This window comes from Sorex fumeus, unplaced genomic scaffold (genome assembly GCF_029834395.1).
Source record: "Sorex fumeus unplaced genomic scaffold, SorFum_2.1 ptg000044l, whole genome shotgun sequence".
NCBI classification, from domain to species: Eukaryota; Metazoa; Chordata; class Mammalia; order Eulipotyphla; family Soricidae; genus Sorex; species Sorex fumeus.
The window spans coordinates 41,144,015-41,163,255 of NW_026606101.1; the positions used below are offsets into that span (position 1 = coordinate 41,144,015).

Below are 19,241 nucleotides of genomic sequence, written 5' to 3' on the forward strand. Positions count from 1 at the left end.
CTGTATGCTAGCCAGGCTCTTTCACGTATTTTTTATTATTCATAATTGATTTCAATTTTGTTTTTCCCTCCCACTGTGATAGTAGTACACTATTATTCCTTAGATTTGTGCTTTGAGTTCACATAGAAATTCCATCTATTTTCACTTGATTGCCACAACCACTTGAAGTCAAACTGCTTTCTTTCCGTTTTTCTCATACCGCAAAACAGAGGTTTCTTCCTGACTTACTCTATTTTTTACTTTAATATTCAACAAAGGCACACTTGTTCATTTTATTTTCTGTGGGGGATGGGGGGGGACACCATAAGCCTTGTACCAAAATACTTTGAAGATATCTTGAAGTTACAAATCCATTTCTGGTATTGGAACTTTTTTTTTTCTTTTTTGGGCCACACCTGACAATGCACAGGAGCTACTCCTGGTTCATGCACTCAGGAATCACTCCTTGCGGTGCTCGGGGGACCATACGGGATGCTGGGAATCGAACCCGGGTTGACCGCATGCAAGGCAAACACCCCACCTGCTGTGCTATTGCTCCAGCCCCATGGAACTGATTTTTTTAAAAATTGGTAATAATACAGTTGTGCGGCTCATTTCCTGATGGCGTGAGCAGACAGGTCTCACCAGAAATCAGTGGCCCAGTTACTGTATTCATGTGCGATTATGGCAATAACACTTTGTATTAAATTTTTCTAATTTATTCTTAAAGTATTAAAAATGGTCACCTAAAATTAGGTATGTTCCCCAAAGGGACCCTATACTGACAGTATTTTCTCAGATCTTTGTGTTTACCTGTTTTATGCTTTGAGTGTGTCCTTAAAATAACTGATTTGACCGCCTCACAATTACTTGTACCTGTTCAACTTCAATTTGAAATTTGTTTGAAAATGAATATTTGAAATCATTGAGGTTGGGTCCTGAAGGATTTCTGGCTGAAATTTCACTTCTCTCCTGGTATGAGCGTTAGAAATTTTGCGTTCTTTTCAGTTTATTCCTTCACTCTAGCTTTCCGCTTTCACTCTTCATTTCTCTTACTTGGTGGGTTTAGCTCTTGGGGTGAGGGAAAGCTTTCCTATTTCAGCAAGACTCTTTAGAATTTTAAGTGCAATATTTGACGCTTGAAATATCCCCTCGCATTATGCTGTAAAAATAACGTCAACGGACCAGTTTAATTTGCCCCATTATAGTGCTCCTTTAAGTCGCGCAGTTTTTCTGAGTCTCATAGTAAAGATTCCTTAAAATCTTAGACCCTGGTAACCGCCTGGCGTCATTGTTGCACTGAGGGTCCTTAACGAGCAGTTGTCTTCTCTTTTAAGATCAAATAGGGTAATGCACATTAAAGTACAAAGCCATCTACAGACCCTTAGATTGCCGTTTAGCGTTACAAAGGCAAATGGGGTGTAATGACCTATAGGTTAATTTTCGCCTGATGATGCGGGACGCTGGGGGCTGGCGGGTGCGCATTTCCGCGGCGCGCGTCGGCGTCGGCGTTGGCGCCCTCGGGCTGGAGGGCCGGCGCGGCGGGGTCGGGAGCCGCGCAGGGGGACGCTCGGGCCCCTCTGGACCTTAGCCACACGCAGCCCGTCGTCTGTCCCGCTCAAAGCTGTGCGCCCACCCCCCCCCTCCCCCCGACCAGGCGGGCGTCCAGCGGGGAGTGCAGAGAGCTCAGGACCTCCACTCCCGAGCCCTGCGGGTCTCTGCCGCGCAGGTCCAGCCCAGCCAGGGTTCTGCCGCGGTCCTTGCAGGAATGCAAACCCAAACCAGAACAGAAACAGTGAAAACGCTCTTCCTTTGGAAGCTGCTGGCAATGAATTCTGTCCGAACACAACTGAATTTAGCTATGTATAGAAAATTTGGACGTTATTCGAAGTCAACTGAGATTTCCCAATCCCAAACGTCAGGCGTCAGGGGAAAGACCCCAGCTTGCTTCGCTCTTATCCCTCTCTTCTTCCTGCTCCCAGAGAGGGGAGCGGAATTGAGATCCAGCCTAGCTACTTTGAGCTGCTGTTCTGAACTATGATTTTTTTTTAATCAGTAATAAAAACTTGAGCGACTTCTTTCTCGATGGCATAGTTAAAGAATGCCAGCCAAGACGATGTGCTTTAATTTTCGTGTGAAATTGCAATAAAACTATTCACTGCAAAAAAAAAAAACTTCATAGTTAGAGTTAAACAATATAGTAAAGTTTATGTCTTTTATTTTGAATTCACCTAAACAATGAGGTTACATAGATATTTTTAAAGACATTTCATTCCATTGCAGGTAAATATTCTAAAGCAAAAAAATAAATAAAACCCAAAAACTTCTTGAAGTCTATTCCTTACTAACGTAAATCACAAAATCAAAGTGACCTCAAAATGAAACTGTGTAAAGCAAATTACTGCTAGGAAGTAGATGTAGTTCCCAGTCTGCAAGATTCTTTGAATTTTCTCCAGATGCGCACCAATTCTTACCAGCAATAAGAGGCTTTTTCCTTTCCTTTTTTAAAAAATAAAATGTATCCTAGTTCCCTATCTTACCGATTAGGACACGGCATAGTAGCTTTTAATTTTACTTTTTAAAGCTTTTAGACTGAAGTAATTAACATAGGACTTTTCCTGTTTGTGTTAAAGAGTTGGGCAATACCATTCATGCTTTGAACTATATCTGAAATGCATATTTCACACACTTGATTTTTCTTATGCACAAATTCATATATAAAAATCCAAACAATGGGTCTATATGATTGTGGTTCACAAATTTATTCTAAAAGTCTTTCTAACTCTTCAGTATTCAATGCAGTTAACAAAGCAAGTCTTTGGAAGGTAAATTGAAAGTAAACAGTCACTATCACAATGAAGTTTGAACACAACATCTGTGTTGATAAATGGCTACTTGTTCGACATTAGATTTTAGTTCTAAGCAAAGCCTTAAATAGAAGACAACTTTATTATACCCCCAACCTTCCACATACAAAACATCCTTCATGTGTCAACAGTGCACTCTCTCTCTCTCTCTCTCTCTCTCTCTCTCTCTCTCTCTCTCTCTCTCTCTCTCTCTCTCTCTCTCTCTCTCTCTCTCACACACACACACACACACACTTCAATTTACATCGGCAAATTCAATTTACCGGAATACCAAGAAGTACCTGCAATCCCTGCTATTCCTCTTTGCTACTTTGATTCTACGGTTTGGTTTCTATGCTTCAATTGGAAAAGATAAATTAGCTTGTTGTTAAAACCCCAAACAGAGGAAAATAACACATCTGCGGTTGGTGCTTCTGAAGCTTGAGTTTTGCTATGGCCTCTGCTAAACTTTGAAGGGGCTTTGTTCCACTCAGACACTGTGCTGTGCCAGTCCCCCTCTTGGTGAAGACACTTATCCTCCTCTTCACTTAATGAGTTTCACCTAGTCTGGCCGTTTGTGTTTTTATAAAAGATCTGCAAAGCACTAATTGCAAAAGAAGAAAAAAAATCTTGTTTTGAATTAAGCAGATGAGGAATTCTATACTAAAAATCTTTTTGTCTCATGAATCAAATCTTATCCTATAGGATATGTGCACATAAGCTCGGTACATTTTAACTCAGGTTTGGAAGCCTTTACAATTTAAAGCAGTACTGAAAGGAATAAAGACGTCCCTACACTAAATATACTTTCAGAGTTTAAGGACTGTTTTCCTTGATCTGATAGAGTTCATCGGTCTAAGGCATTCTTTGTTCTGGAAACAAATTATCAAGGCAAAAACTGACCATTTAGGCTTATTTTCTTTGAATGTGTTCCTGGGGTCCTGAATCCATAAACTATTATTGCCTTTGTTATATACTGGGTTAATAAAAAATGTTGCAAACCACATGGACTTTGGAACACACTTCTTAGAAGTAAAATACCAAAATTCTGGTACTACTATCAATTCATCAAATCAATCTAAGCAAGCAGTTTGAAATTTGACACATTAGAATTTATGCTAGCTTAACGTTTTAAAAATCAATCACTAATATGCAAAAATCCTCCATTGGGGGCATTTTCTATAGGTGTATTTCATCATTCCATGTTATTTTCTGCTCCAATTATTTATTATGCACATCAGAAATTTATTTCCATATCCCCTTGCTTTCTAGGTGCTTTTCCTCTCTCCCTAAAGGGACCTGGAATTTTTGCTTTTTATTATAAAAATACAGTTTAGGGGAAGTATAAGTTGAACTTTAAAGACATTCACATTCCACATTCAGCGAAACACACAATGACATGAAATAAAATGCGTCAGCCTCAAATTAATCCCAAAAGTTAATGTGTTGAAGATATTTTAAGATCTCTACTCTTTGTTTTGATCATTTATAAATAATGCTTTCACCTTATTGTGTTTTTATTTTCCTTAATTTTATAAATTCACTTCTTAAGCTTTATTTTTGCATTTTTATTCTGACACAAGGATAATGAAATCATGAGTAAACTAACAACTAGTGTTTAAAAAAAATCAAACTCAAAACCCATATAACTTTGTGAAAAGACATGACCTTAGGGTTCTTTTAAGTTATATTTAAATATCCATTTGAAACATAGGAAATATAAATTGCCGTATTAAAGAGTAAATACATTATTTGTACAATAAAATACCAACAAAATTGGTGTGCAATCCCTATTGAGTTTTAAATAAAATGAAAAATCATACATATTTTACTTATTTTTTGCACCCCAATTACAGTTCAATAAATCATTTTATTCTTTTCCTTCTTGACAAGTTCTGAAACAGATTAATCAATTTTGCTTATTCTAGTATTTTATCAAGGTATCCAAATTTTGACTGTGAAATACCTTGGGAAGAGTAAGCAACATTTCTACAGAAGGATAGGATATAATATTTTATGGGTTGATCTCGGGCGATTCAGTACAAGTAATGTCAACCCTTCTCTCTTATGATAAACTGCATCTTGAGCGAGGGGAGGGGAAATCCTCTTTGGGGGGTACTGTACAACACTCCACCAAATAAATGGTCAAAATATTTAAAACGCATTAAATTTGAAAAGCCATACCCGTCCCTATAAGCAACAGTTTGGTTCTTCTTATTCCGTTTTTCTATGATCTAAGTAGCGATAATTCCTTTGCAATAACGTCGCTGTGTGCACGATCATCTTGAGCAACAATTCAAGTTACTTGCAATCAAACATTAATGAAATTGCACTTTAGGGGAGGGGGTTAATCTACCGACATAAACCCTACTTCAAAAAGAATTCATGTGTTAAAGCTGGGTTGATTTTGCAGAACTACAAACGTCCACCAAGTTTCCAACTTCTAGAACTCTGAGAACTCGGTGGATGTGGACTCGGCCAGCGTTCCTCTCAATTTAAGACCTGAAAGGAGATCAGCACCGCCTCGCCCGCCGGCCGGTGTGATGACAGGTCACCAGGTTTCGGCTGTCGCTGACCCCTGCCCCTGCGAAGGAGTCGGAGTCCGTCCGACCCGCCCATGAGCAAGTATCTTCCCTTTTCCAGTCTCGGCGCGCACACCCCAAGTCAGCTCCGATCGGGCTCCGCGTCCCGGGTCGCGGTCACCACGTCCTGCCGTAGAGCAGGCCGGCGCCCAGCCCCGCGCCGAAGTCCCCGGGCGCGGCGTCCAGCGCGGCCAGGCCAGCGCCCGGGCCGTGCGGACTGGGCGGCTCGGCGGGCGGCGGCGTGGCCGGGCCGCTCGGACACTGCTTGCCGTCCCTCACCAGCACGGGCACGGCCACGCGGCGCGGCGACGACGGGCCCAGGCCCTCCTGCGGCGGCGGCGCCGCCTTGTCCTTGGCCTGCCGCTTCATCTTGTAGCGGTGGTTCTGGAACCAGATCTTGACCTGCGTGGGCGTCAGGTGGATGAGGCCGGCCAGGTGCTCGCGTTCGGGCGCCGACAGGTACCGCTGCTGCTTGAAGCGCCGCTCCAGCTCGTAGACCTGCGCCTGCGAGAAGAGCACCCGCCGCTTCCTGCGCGGCGCCGCGGCCAGCGACTTGGCGGCGTCCGCGATGCCCGTCAGGGAGCCCACGCCGCTCACGCCCACGCCCGCCGACGGCCCCACGAACCTAGAGACTGGGGGCGCGGGGCGGGGGTGAGCGCGGGCGGCCGGGACCCTGCCGCGCCCCGCACCCGCCGCCCCGCGACGCGACCCGCGCGACGCCCGCCGGGCCAGGACCCCCGCTCCCAGCCGTCCGCGGCCCCCGCGCCCGCCGTCCGCGCCCCGCGTGCCTCCCGCGCCCGCCGCACCCGCCGCCCGCGGCCCCCGTGCCCCCCGCGCCCACCGCGCCCGCCGCCCGCGCCCCCAGCGCCCGGCCGCTCACTTGACGGGTAGCGCGGGTCCGGGCTGGCGCCGTACCAGCCGCTGGCCGCGCCCGCGCCGCCCCGCACGCCGTCCGGGTAGGCGGGCAGCTCGCCCGCGCCCAGGCCGCCGCAGTAGCCGCCCACGGCGCCGTGCGGGAACTGCGCGACCCCCGGCAGGTGGTAGGCGGCGGCGCCGGGTCCGAGCGCGTGCGCCTGCGGGCCGGGGCCCGGCGCGCGGTACGCGGCCCCCAGGGGCGCGCCCAGGCCCGCCGCGCCGTCCATGCCGCCGAGCTTGCGGTAACTCTCCTCGATGGGGCTGAGAATGTCGGACACGGAGAAGGGCGTCGTGTGCTTGGGGCTCAGCGACATCTCGGCCCGCCGCGGCGCCGGAGACGGGCGGGCGCGCGACCCCCGGCGCGGGAGCTGGGCGCCTTTTAGCCGGGCGCCGGGTCTACGCCAGCCTCGAGGGGCGGAGCGACGGCCCCAACGAGCAAACAATGGTCATTGACATCCTTTCGCTCGCCCCCTCCCCGTCACGGAGGCAGGAAAGGTACTGCGGGGTGTTCCTGGGGAGGCGCGGCTCCCGGGGCTGCCGTCCTCCTCGCGCGCGGGCGGCCGGCGTCGGGGCAGGCCCGCGCGCCCACCCCGCGTGGCCGCGGCTCCCCGCGGTGACGCCGCGGCGCGGCCTGGGCGGACGGGGGCGGAGGGTGTGGCCGTGAGTTGGGGTGTGTGCTCGGACTCGGTCCCTGCTCTGCGACTCCCGCCCCGCACTCGCTCCATCTAATAAAGTGTTAAAATAAAGGGGGGTGGGGGAGGGTGGCGGACGGCGGCCACCACGAGCACGCATAGAGGTACAATGACCGTCCTCTCCCATTGTAGGACGCCTAATTTATGCATCTTTACACCCTCAAGCATCATTTTGTGGCAACCCAACGGGCTCTTCCAAATTAGCTCGAAGTACCCCAATCCAAAGAAGAGAGAAGGCACACGTACAAAGCGGCACTCACAAACGCACAGATGCTAACTTGTAAGTATTCTGTTTTTCCTCTGTGGACGAGGGTTGGTTAGGGGAGATGAGATACATTTTTATTTGTTAAACTGTTTCTTGTGTAGTTGCACCTGTAAAGTTCTTTACAGCTTTCTCCTTCTTTGTTTTTGCCCCCTCTGCGCTCACGCTCCAACTTGAGATTCATTTTATCATCACTACCAAGAGCAAAAATGAAGACAAAGGAGGGAGAGGAAAGGAAAATATTTCAGTTCTAAATGGGTCTTCTTGTGGAAAAAGTAACACTGTGAAAAGAAAAATTAAACGGACACAGAAATCACACGAAAAATAATAGTATATCCGAAAAATACAAAGCCGGAGACAAATTAACTTTTAAAAACACTGTTCCCTTGATTTGTAAATTTAGCCACACACACAGAAGGACTTAGAAACACTGTGAACTCTCATCCAAATACAGAGCGTTTTGAAAATAAGACAATGGAAATGTGCAAAGCTTATTGAGCAAATCTTGAGAATAATTTTGTTGTAAATACCTGATGATTGGGGGAAAATACTTTTTTAAAGTTTTCTTAGAAATTGCGTAGGAGGAAGAAAAACAAAAATAGTTACTTCAATCTTTCTTAAACAAGACTTTTTGGTTTTATAAATGGAGAAAAGAATGTGCAAGAATGATTTTCGTTTAGTCAAGTAGTATTTGTTTGAAAGGTAAGAAGTGTTTACCTTTTACTCTTCCAATTTGTTTTTAGTCCTTTGGTTGAACACTGTGTAGCTTTGTTCTTATTGTTTCAGTCATGTTGTTTCGTGTTGTTGTTGTTGTTTCCCGGTTTACTGTAGTTTTGCTGTTCCCCCACACCCCACCTCCATGTCATTGGTGTTTTGCGAAGAATCTGTTATTTCTGCTACAAGAAGGAACCACTTTGATCAATGATAAAAAGTGTCAACCAGGGAATTCTATAGTATTTTAAAGGATGTAATAGAAATTTACACAAATTGTTGCAGTCTTTACTTCTTGATTTAGCAAATTGGGTATTGCTACAATTCTAACTTGGTACTACTTTTACAGGTCTTTCCATACCCTGAAAGTCTTGGGGCTAGGTCTTCCCCTCACCCGCACTGGGATCGCCTGCTTAATCCTTCCCCTCCCCCTCAAGTTAGTGATAAAGAAGCAGCAACAGCTATGTATTCTATAAATTTTGAAAGAACAGTTTTCTTTACAAGTTTTGATTCAATTCAAATTTTATTGTTTACTTAGATTAAAATTTTTAAAAAAGGTCTTTAATTTCAAACTTTCCTCAGAAATAAGGTAAGTGGAAATACTGTTATATCTCTAGATGAACCACTATAATATCTACTTCTGAACCACTGAATTTTATTTTTCAAGTTCAAATGTGTTTGGGAAATGGAACCCACTATTACAATCATGCTCATTAGTTATCTAAATTGAACTAATATTTTTTTGTTTTATTTTATATTCAGATTATTTATTCTATTTTTAGACCATACTTTTCATGTAATTTTTTCAGCCAGAACCTTGGCATAGCAGTCCATGCAAGTCATTGATTATTTTGATTCTCAACTGTATTAGGTCCTGTGACAGCTGTATTAACATCTGAAGATACCTGTCTTTAAATGAAAAATCACGTTATGATATTTGGAGGCTCTCTTAAGATAGTTACTTTCTGACTGCTTGAGTACTTTATCCCAAAATAGTACTCCTTCACTAGACATGAGCAGTTCTGGAAAACAAAATCCACATTTCCCACATTTCTATTAATTGCTTGGGCCTCTAGAAATTACATAGGTTTATGTTGGAAACCTTATTTGGTATTTATAGATGATTCTAAAAAATAGGGGTAGGTTAGAGTATGTATATGTACAATTATACATGCACACAAATGAAAATAGTTGATGGTCCATTAAAACTCTTCATCAAATTAATTTTATTGTGTTTTCTGCCTAAATTGTATATGGGAAGCATATATTCAGTAGATTCTTAAATACTATTAACAAAATTGGATTTCATAAAAATGTATTTCTGAGGTCTACTTTTTTTTTTTAGGTTTTTACTTTTCTTAAAACTAATGCTGGCACTTGACAAAAGACATTCAGGTGCTCCTAAAAAAGAATGAAGAAATGAGAGGTCCCTCCACTTCTCTGAGTTTCACTCAGAGGCGCTAGTGCATGTTCTTCTGAGTTAGTCTACAGTCTTGAAGCATATTTATATTTCTTCTGCACACAAGGGGTGGCATGCTCTATGTGGTTTGGAACCTTACCTTACCGCCCCCCCCCCCACCACACACACACACATAGTTTCAGGTATCTTATTGTTGTTGTTTGTATTTGTATACCACACACACTCAGCACTGAAAACATAATATATGGACTGTGGCAGATAAAGAAATTTTTTTCTAAGCATAATGATTCAGTAGACTCCCTTGGCGTCATGACAAAAATATGGTATTTATTGAAAATTCCTCATGTGTTTGTTAATCTTTGGGCAAAATTGTTTGACAAAAATATTCTGAACTAGAAGGCTTCCCTAAATTTGGGGTTTGCTGTCTTCAGACAGAATCTCAGAGAAAGAGACTTGAGAAAAATACTTGACATCTTAAACCAGTAATTGAAATGTTTTTCTGGGGTGGATTTCTAATGTGTCCCAAGTTTCCTCACAAAGACAAACTGTCTTTGAAAATAATTACTTACTGCTTGCAACTCAAGAAAACATGTACACCTTTTAGAAATAATACACTTGCTATGCTCTTTTAGCTTTATAAATAGTTACGAAATATTTTCTGGCAAGAGCTTTCAAATATAATTTTTGTAGTTAGGAAGGAATAAGGAAGCTACAGTATTGTGTAGCAAAATTTAAGCTATAAAGAGGAAAGCTGTTCTAGAGATAAAAATGAAAGTTTATTTCGTGATCAATTTTTGCTCATTTCACTTTTCTAAAATTTCTTTTCAATTCTGCCACAGATTTTTTGTTTTAAGTGTTCATTTAACTTATTTTAACCTTACATTTTTGTTTATATTTATGACTTTGTTATTTCTACATAATATTTTTTTCCTACTTTCTTCATAAAATGCAAACTCCTTACAATTGAACTATTAAAAAAAAACTTCAGTAGCTCTTCCTGAGATTCTTATGTTTTAGACAGAAAATGGTGTTCTGTGTTCTGACTGATGAATATACTTTAAATTGACAAGGTTATTAGTACAACTGAGAATGAATAGTAGGCTTTAAAGACATTGTTTTGTTGAAATTATCATAAGAATGAGTTTTAATTAACGGATTCCTAAAATAAACTTAGGCAAAAACTAGAAGCCTCCCTTCTAGGGTCAAGCTGTAATACTAGTTTTAATAGTCACAGTAGAAGAATTAGAGAATAACATTATTACACCCCAAGGTGTAATAATTTGAAAATAGTTCGTGCGTGTCACACCTTATCATCCATAGATAGAGAGCTTGAACAAGTAATGAAAATTTTTTTGTTTTTAAAATAATTTTGAATATTGCTTTGGTTTTTGTTTTTTTTTTTTGGGCCCAGTGGTACTCAAGGATCACTCCTGGCTCTATGGTTGTGTATTACTACTGGTGGTGCTCAGGAGACAATGTGGAACTGGGATCAAACTCAGGCCTCTTGAAATCAAAGTAGGAGCTCAGCCATTTGAGCTATATCTCTAACCCCAGACATAATTTTAAAGTTATTTTTAAGTAATAAAACATGTCAGGAAATTATAGAAATATGGAATATATTTATATATATTTATATACTACAGATATTATATATGTATATATATATAGTTTTGGGGCAGTGCTGGTGGTGCCAGGGATCACTCCTAGTGGGCTCCAGCACCATAGGGGATGCCAGGGATTGAACCTAGGTCAGCTGTGTGCAAGGCAAGCAACCTATCCATTGTACTATTACTCTGATTTATATATATACATACACATATATATGTATATACATACACACATATATTTGGTTCATATTTGTTCTGCAATATATATATATATATATATATATATATATATATATATATATTTGGTGTTTGGGCCACACTTGGAAGAGTTCAGGGCTTACTCCTGTCCCTGTACTTGAGAATCATTTTTGGTGGGGCTTTGGGTACCAGATATGGTACCAAGGATCACACCCTTGTTGATCATATTCAAGGTAAACGCCCTGCCACTGTACTATAGCCCCAGATGCTTATATTTAAAAATTGTAAATATCTTATATTGAAATTTTAAACTTATAATGATATGTTTTAAATGATAATCATATTTGCATTAAATATTTTTTAATATTCTTTTTGTTTTTTGTGTCACACTCAGCAGTGCTCAGGACTTTCTCTTGGCTCTTCACTCAGGAATTACTTCAGGTGGAGCTCTCTCAGGGATGCCGGGGATCAAACCCAGTTTGGCTGTGTGCAAGGCAAGCGCCCTACCCACTGTACTGCTCCTGCTCCTATTTTTAGTATCTTTACATACTTTGAAATGTCAAATGGTTCTTTTAGAATAAAAAATATTATTTGAATTTTAAGCAAGCCATATTTGTTTTGCAATATAAGCAAGCCATATCTGCTCTATTTATTAATTTGTGTGAGGAACTAGTCATTGTAAATGTTACATAATTTCTCTACACATACCTAATTAAAATGAACACATACATTTTTACATTTACTTATATAAAGATATGCTCCATCTTCTTAACTTTTTTCACACTCACTCAAATTTTTCCAAATGTAAGAGGCTCTAAGAGTAAACTTAATGTAAACGTTCAGTTAAACATGTATCACTTTTCATTTACAAATTAATTTGTAACGGTTAAGAAGTATCAGTCTTTACACCTGAGTCAGATAATCAGTTATTTGTTGTCTTCTCTTACTTGAAGGAAAAAGTCTATTTTTGATGTTTTTATAAACTGTTTCTTTGTTGCATTACTAAGAAAGTTTGACATCTTAAAATAAATGACTATGACACTAATATAAAGAATAATTTAGGGCCAAAGAGATAATATAGCAGGCAAGGCTCTTGCCTTGTACATGATCATCCCAGTTCAGTTGTCAGCATTCTATATGGTCCCCTGAGCACTGTCAGGGGTGATTCCAGAGTGCAAAGCCAGTAGGAACCTCCAAATATCACCAGATGTGGCTCCAAAACAAACAATATAATTTTGTCAATTTTGTTTTGCTCTGTGCTGCTAATATCAAAAAAGCTATTAAATACTTGCATATATCTGTTTGTATTTCAGATTTTGCTGGAAGGAATGGGCTCATATTGACTATACAAATCGATGTCAGTTTTGATAGCTTTTATGTAATTACTGATTTAATAGTTTGAATTACGAAGAAAATTTATTTACTCTCCTTATACAGAAATCATTTAATTTGATAGGGAAACCTAACTGATTAAAGTGCATCATGAGGTTTCCCTAAAAACCTAATAAGGTGAGTATGGACATTCTTGTTGGACTGTCAGGTGAACTTGAAAATTATTCATTATTGCCTCAAATTATTGATTTTGTAAACTTGTGATCATACTCTGCATCAAATCTGTATTCATTAATAATAGTTGTAAAGTGAAGTACTAAATTTAGAAGGAAATTTGATCTTGTTATAATAGCTAGTTGATTATGTAGGTGTATTACCAAAAAGATGATTCAAACTAAAAATAATGAACATTTCACAGAGGCATCATTAACTTTTGATGTTGGTTCCCAACTACGCTAGAGAAAGAATTGCTTGAGAAAATCAGTTCTAGCTTTCACAAAAACAACTTATCATTATACTTAAGTATACAATGATATACATATATCTTTTAAAATATGTAATTGCCTTGAGACAGTGGTGGGGGGACACTGGTGCTCTGGCGGTGGGTATGGTATAGGAATATTATATGCTGAGACATTACTATTAATAGTACTATAATTCACCATGCCTAAATAAAATATTGTAATGCAATTACAGAGTTACCTTAAATTATTGAATTCCATTGGGGAAGAAAAAAATAAAATATAAGCCAATGGGTCTTCATCAAACTAAAGCATTTTTGCTTTGTGAAAGAAGTTATTACTAAAATGTAAAGACACTCTACTGTACCAAACATGATGGCCTCTCAGTATCTGTACTGCAAACAGTGTTGCTCCAAAGTAGAGAGAAAGTAAGAAGGAAAGTGTCTGCCACTGAGGCAGGGGAAGGGGTGGAATGGGGTGAGGGTGGCAGAAGGGATACTGGGAACATTGGTGGTGGAAAATGTGCACTGGTGGAGGGGTGTGTGTTCAGTCATTGGATGACTGAAACTCAATCATGAAAGCTTTGTAACTGTATTTCACGGTGATTTAAAAAATAATCAGAGACAAAAAATAATAATGACACCCTCCTGAATGGGAGAAAATAATTGAACATCAAACATCTGACAAAGGGCTAATAGCAAAGACTATACGAAGGATTCATGAAACTTAACCACAACAAAAGAAACAGCCCTATCAAAAAATGGGAGGTGCTGAAAAGAAATTTATGCAAACAATCAGGTGGCCAACAAGTTTCTGAAAAGTGTTCATTATCTCTGATTATCAGGGAAATAAAATCAAAACCACCAGTGAAAATGGCCTACATCAAAAAGTCTGGAAACAGCCAGTGCTTACAGGGTTGTGGTGAAAATGGAACCTCATTCTCATTCACTCTTGGTGGTACTGTAAACTCATTCAGCTTCTATGGAGAAAAGGGTATGGAGATATGAAGACAACTCCTCCCTCCTCTCTCCCTCCCTCCCTTCTCTTTTGCTTTTTTTTTTTTTTTTTTTTTTTTTTGCTTTTGGGCTATACCTGATGATGCTCAGGGGTAATTCCTGGCTCTGTACTGGGGATAGAATTTAGGTTAGCTGCATGCGAGATAAGTTCCGTACCTGCTGTATTAATGCTCCAGCCCAATATAGAACCTTCTTAAAATATTAAAAATGGAATAACCATATGATTCAGCAATTCCACTCCTTGAAATATTTCCCAAGAATACAAAACATTATTCACGATTGTTCATTTCTGTGCTATTGCCAATAGCCAAGATCTGTAAACAATCAAAGTTCTCAGCAACAGATGGGTAGATAAAGAAATTGTGCCATATATATGTTATGAAATATAATTCAACTATATGAAAAACTGGAGGGCTGGAGCGATAGAACAGCGGTAGGGCATTTGCCTTGCACGCAGCCAACATGGCCGACCCGAGTTCGATTCCTCCGCCCCTCTCGGAGAGCCCGGCAAGCTACCGAGAGTATCTCACCCGCAGGGCAGAGCCTGGAAAGCCACCGTGATGTATTCGATATGCCAAACACAGTAACAACAAAATCTCCAATGGAGACATTACTGGGCCCGCTCGAGCAAATCGATGAACAACGAGAGGGCCTTTACTTACTTTACTATATGAAAAACTGAAATCTTGCCATTTACTACATCTTGGTTTCATGAAACTAAAGGGTCTTATGAAGTAAGTGAGGGAGAGAAAAAATGTTGAATTATCTCACTCAGGTATTATATAAAGAGATAAAGCAAGAAAATGATAAGAAGCCAGTGAAAAGAGTCTTCGGTGCTGTGACAAGTAGAACTGAGGTTACCATGCTGGGAAGAGATGGGACAGATAAAAAAAAAGACCTGTGGGGGATTTAGGAAAGATGGAGGTGGGGGAGGGAGAGAGGGAGAGAGAGATCTGTAGACAGTAGTAGAGAGGGTTTTTTTTTTCATTTTTTAAACAATAAAATATGTAATTTTCTAGAAGAAACACCTTGGGAGTATAGCATCTTTTCAAAAATAAAACATATGCATTGCAAATAAATTTTAAATAACTAAGGTAAATGTCAAACCACAATAAGCAAAACATAGTTTTTAAATACAGAGTTAGAAGAAAATAAATGAATTGTAATTATTTAAAGGTCTCTTTTTGTGGGGAACAGTTTTGCGCCACAACCACCTGTGCTCAGGGTTTATTAATGACTCTATGATTAGTACCTCCTGGAAGTAATTGGGGGAACCATAGCTGGTGCTGGGGGTCAAATTACAATGGGCCACTTAGAAGGCAAATACCTGATCCCTTGTATGGCCCTAAAGCTCACATTTTAGTGTGATAAATCTTCAAAAGTATATTGAAGTTTAATGCAATGGATAAGCTCTAGGAATTATGTGCTGGGATATTTTAAAAGGTAATTGAGAGAGAGAAAGAGAGGGAAAAAAAGTGTCTGCCATAGAAGCAGGCAGGAGGGAACTGGGGACATTGATGATAGGAGATGTACACCCACCAAGGGGTGGCTGTTGGAATGTTGTATGACTGAAATCCAATCAGGAACAACTCTGTAATTGTGTATCTCACCATGATTCAATAAACAAAATACTTGAATGAATGAAAAGTTTCATATAGGAAGTTTTTTTTCCTCTAAATATTCTGATGTGTCTGATGATTTACTCTAAAGATTCTTCCCTTAAATGCAATATATTTTTATTGTTGCTGTATTCAGTGGTGCTCTGCGACTGTTCCCAGTGGTGCTGGGAACATGCAAGGCTGGAAATCATATCCGGGGCCCCAGCTCCTGTATGCAAAGCATTGCTCCAGCCCCTGGTCCACCTCTCTAGTCCCTTAAATATAATATTTATTTAGAATAATCAGCTGTGAAGCATATGTGATTGAACTACCTTTGTGAACATAATTGATGGCTGACTATTTCAATGCCGTCTTACTGGCAGTTTGCAGAGATTGGAAGGGAGATGGGAATGGTGTTTCAGCAATGTGTCTAAAGACACGGGAGGGTTGAAGCGCAACCTTGGGGTTTCCAGTGCCCTCTAAAATTATTTTTGCATAAACCCAGATTTACTTAAGAACCTTGCTCATAAAAATTATTCACTTAGTGGAGTAAGGAAAGCCTCTTTAACAAATTGTGCTGGCATCACTGGACGGCTACATGCAAAAAAATGGGCTCAGAACTCTGCCTAACACCATGTACAAAAGTAAGATCAAAATGGATTAAAGACCTCAACATCAGACCAGAAACCATAAGGTACATTGAAGACAAAGTTGGCAAAACCCTCCATGACATTGAAGCTAATGGTATCTTCAAAGATGCCACGCCACTGGCCAAGCAAGTGAAAACAGGGATAGATAAATGGGACTATCTTAAACTAAGAAGCTTCTGCACCTCAAAAGAAACAGTGACCAGAATACAAAGACAGTCTACAGAATGGGAAAGGATATTCACCGAATACACATCTGACAAGGGGTTGATATCCAGGATATACAAAATACTGGTTAAAATCCACAAGAAGAAAACATCCAACCCCATCCAAAAACGGGGCAATGAAATGAACAGAAACTTTCTCAAAGAAGAAATCCGAATGGCAAAAAAGCACATGAGAAAATGCTCTACATCATTAATCATTAGGGAGATGCAGATCAAAATCACAATGAGATACCATCTCACACCTCAGAGACTGGGCCACATTCAAAAGAACAAAAGCAACCGATGCTGGCGCGGATGTGGCAAGAAAGGGACACTCCTTCACTGTTGGTGGGAATGTCGATTGGTTCAGCCCTTCTGGAAAACAGTACGGACGATTCTCAAAAAATTAGAAATTGAGCTCCCATTTGACCCAGCAATACCACTCCTGGGAATATATCCCAGAGAGGCAAAAATGTATAGTCGAAGTGACATCTGCACTTGTTTGTTCATTGCAGCACTCTTTACAATAGCCAGAAACTGGAAGAAACCTGAATGCCCAAGAACAGATGACTGGTTAAAGAAACTTTGGTACATCTACACAATGGAGTACTATGTAGCTCTTAGAAAAGATGAAGTCATGAAATTTACATACAAGTGGTACAACATGGAAAGTATCATGCTAAGCGAAATGAGTCAGAAAGAGAGGGATAGACATAGAAAGATTACATTCATCTGGGGGATATAAAATAACAAAATATGAGATTAATACCCAAGAATAGCTGAGATCAACACCAGGAGGATTACTCCATAACTTAGAGGCCAGCCGGGTATTCTAGGGGAAAGGGCAGTTCAGATAGAGAAGGGAGCACCAAATAAAGGGTGTTTGGAGGATCCTCCCAGGAGGGGAGATGCATGTCGAAAGTAGACTATGGACTGAACATGTTTGCCACTCAATGCCTCTTTTGCAGACCACATCACCCAAAACGAGAGAGAGAACATAGGGGATTGCCCTGCCACAGAGGCAGGGGGGGGGATTGGGGGATGGGGGTGGGAGGGATATTATCCATGATGGTGGAAAATGGGCACTGGTGGAGGGACGGGTATCTGATCATTGTATAATCGAAACCCAAGCACAAAAAATAGTAAATCTACAACTGTACCTCATGGTGTTTCACTAATAAAAAAAAATTTTAAAAAAAGAGTTAACTGGGTCAAAAGGTACAAACTTCTAGTTAGAAAGTAATTAAGTCGTGGGAATATAACATATGCTTACTGCATTGCCTAGTTTCCTAAACTGTGGGTCAATACTCCGTGAGATGCCATAATTGAATGTGGGGGTTATGAAAAACTTGACAACAGTAAAAGGCCTACACACATGCAAAAGCAAAGCATTGATTTAAATCCAAATGCATCAGGAATGAATCTGAGATGTTTCTGGGCAGAGCTTGCCGATATTACATTTCTCAGGTGGAAAGGTGCTGCCGGTGGAAAGAACTTAGGACACCATGTTGTGTTGCATATATCAGAGTTTTGGAGAGAGTAAATTTTAAAATTTCTTATGTCAAGAAAAAAATTTTGTAACTGTAGTGACAGATGTTAATTGGACCTGTGGTAATCATTTTCCAATATTTACAAATGGTAAATCATTATGTCATACACCTAAGACTACTATATATTTATATATAAATTACACTTTAATTAATAAAAAGTCTCCTAAGAGAAGGAGTCAGGCCAATAGGTTTTGCTCCTCTCTCCTATTGGCCAGACTTAGTCCTAAGGACCAGCAAGAAAACTCTCAGCTCATTTGTTAGAATGAGAGTCACCACGGGAGAAAGGGAGAGGGTTATTGCAGAGGACCAGGCAATCTGGGACCAACACTGAGTGGAAGCACCAAAGAGTGAATGCACAGAAACGTTTTCTGGTGTCCAATCTTGTAGATTCTTGTGAACTGGGTTTAGGAATTCGGACTTGGTTCTAAAGGTAATGGGAATCATGGAAAGGTTTTGAGCATGAGTGAGAAATAATGAGACAATAAACTAACATCAGTGTTTGAGATAGATCGTCAGGTGGGAAGATAAAAAAATTATTCACGTAGCATAAAGAGATAATTTTGTCAAGGATTCTGGACAAGTATGAGTATACCTATTTCAAAGAAGAAATGGAGAATGTTTATCAATTTATCTTATGTGGTTGCATTAAAATAAAAAGATACATTAATATAAGATGATACATTGCACACGGCCAACCTGGGTTCAATTTCTCCGCCCCTCTTGGAGAACCTGGCAAGCTACCAAGAGTATCTTGCCTGCACAGCAAAGCCTGACAAGCTAGCTGTGACGTATTCGATATGCCAAAAACAGTAACAATAAGTCTCACAATTTGAAATATTACTGGTGCCCGCTTGAGCTAATCGATGAACAACAGGAGGACAGTGCTACAGTGCTGCTCCTGGAAATCAAACATTTATACCTCCCAAATCTATTATTGAATTGTATTTAACTTCCTACTGTAGACTCATTTCCATGAGTCGGAGCAAGTAAGTTGTATATCTTCACTAGATACTTTGATATATATAGGCTCCTAGAAATTGGTGATATGAAACAAAAAAAAGACAAATTTATACATTTCTCCCTCCACCTTGATTCATAGAAAATATAAAGCAGCATATAAACAGATGCATTTAAATTTCTCAGGGAAAAAAATAAATTTCTCAGGGAAAGAAGCATTTCCCAACACTTTGTTCTAAAAAAATTTTGCTATGTGCGTTGC

The 19,241-nt window shown here is 40.6% G+C and overlaps 1 protein-coding gene across 1 annotated transcript; it reads right to left on the minus strand.

Moving 5' to 3' along the window:
* Positions 1–5,524: 5,524 nt before the first annotated feature.
* Positions 5,525–6,636, minus strand: NKX2-4 (NK2 homeobox 4). The gene is made up of 2 exons (XM_056121523.1): positions 6,288–6,636; positions 5,525–6,039 (listed from the first exon to the last, which is right to left on the minus strand). Exons 1-2 carry the CDS (start codon positions 6,634–6,636, stop codon positions 5,525–5,527), a joined length of 864 nt encoding a protein of 287 aa, XP_055977498.1.
* Between the last annotated feature and the right edge of the window lie 12,605 nt (positions 6,637–19,241).

Excerpts from the sequence above, each read along its gene's own strand:
- NKX2-4 (XM_056121523.1), bottom strand. The coding sequence starts at position 6,636 with ATGTCGCTGAGCCCCAAGCACACGACGCCCTTCTCCGTGTCCGACATT. Across the intron at positions 6,040-6,287 it reads GGACCCGCGCTACCCGTCAA|TCTCTAGGTTCGTGGGGCCG; the intron begins GTGAGCGGCCGG and ends CCGCGCCCCCAG.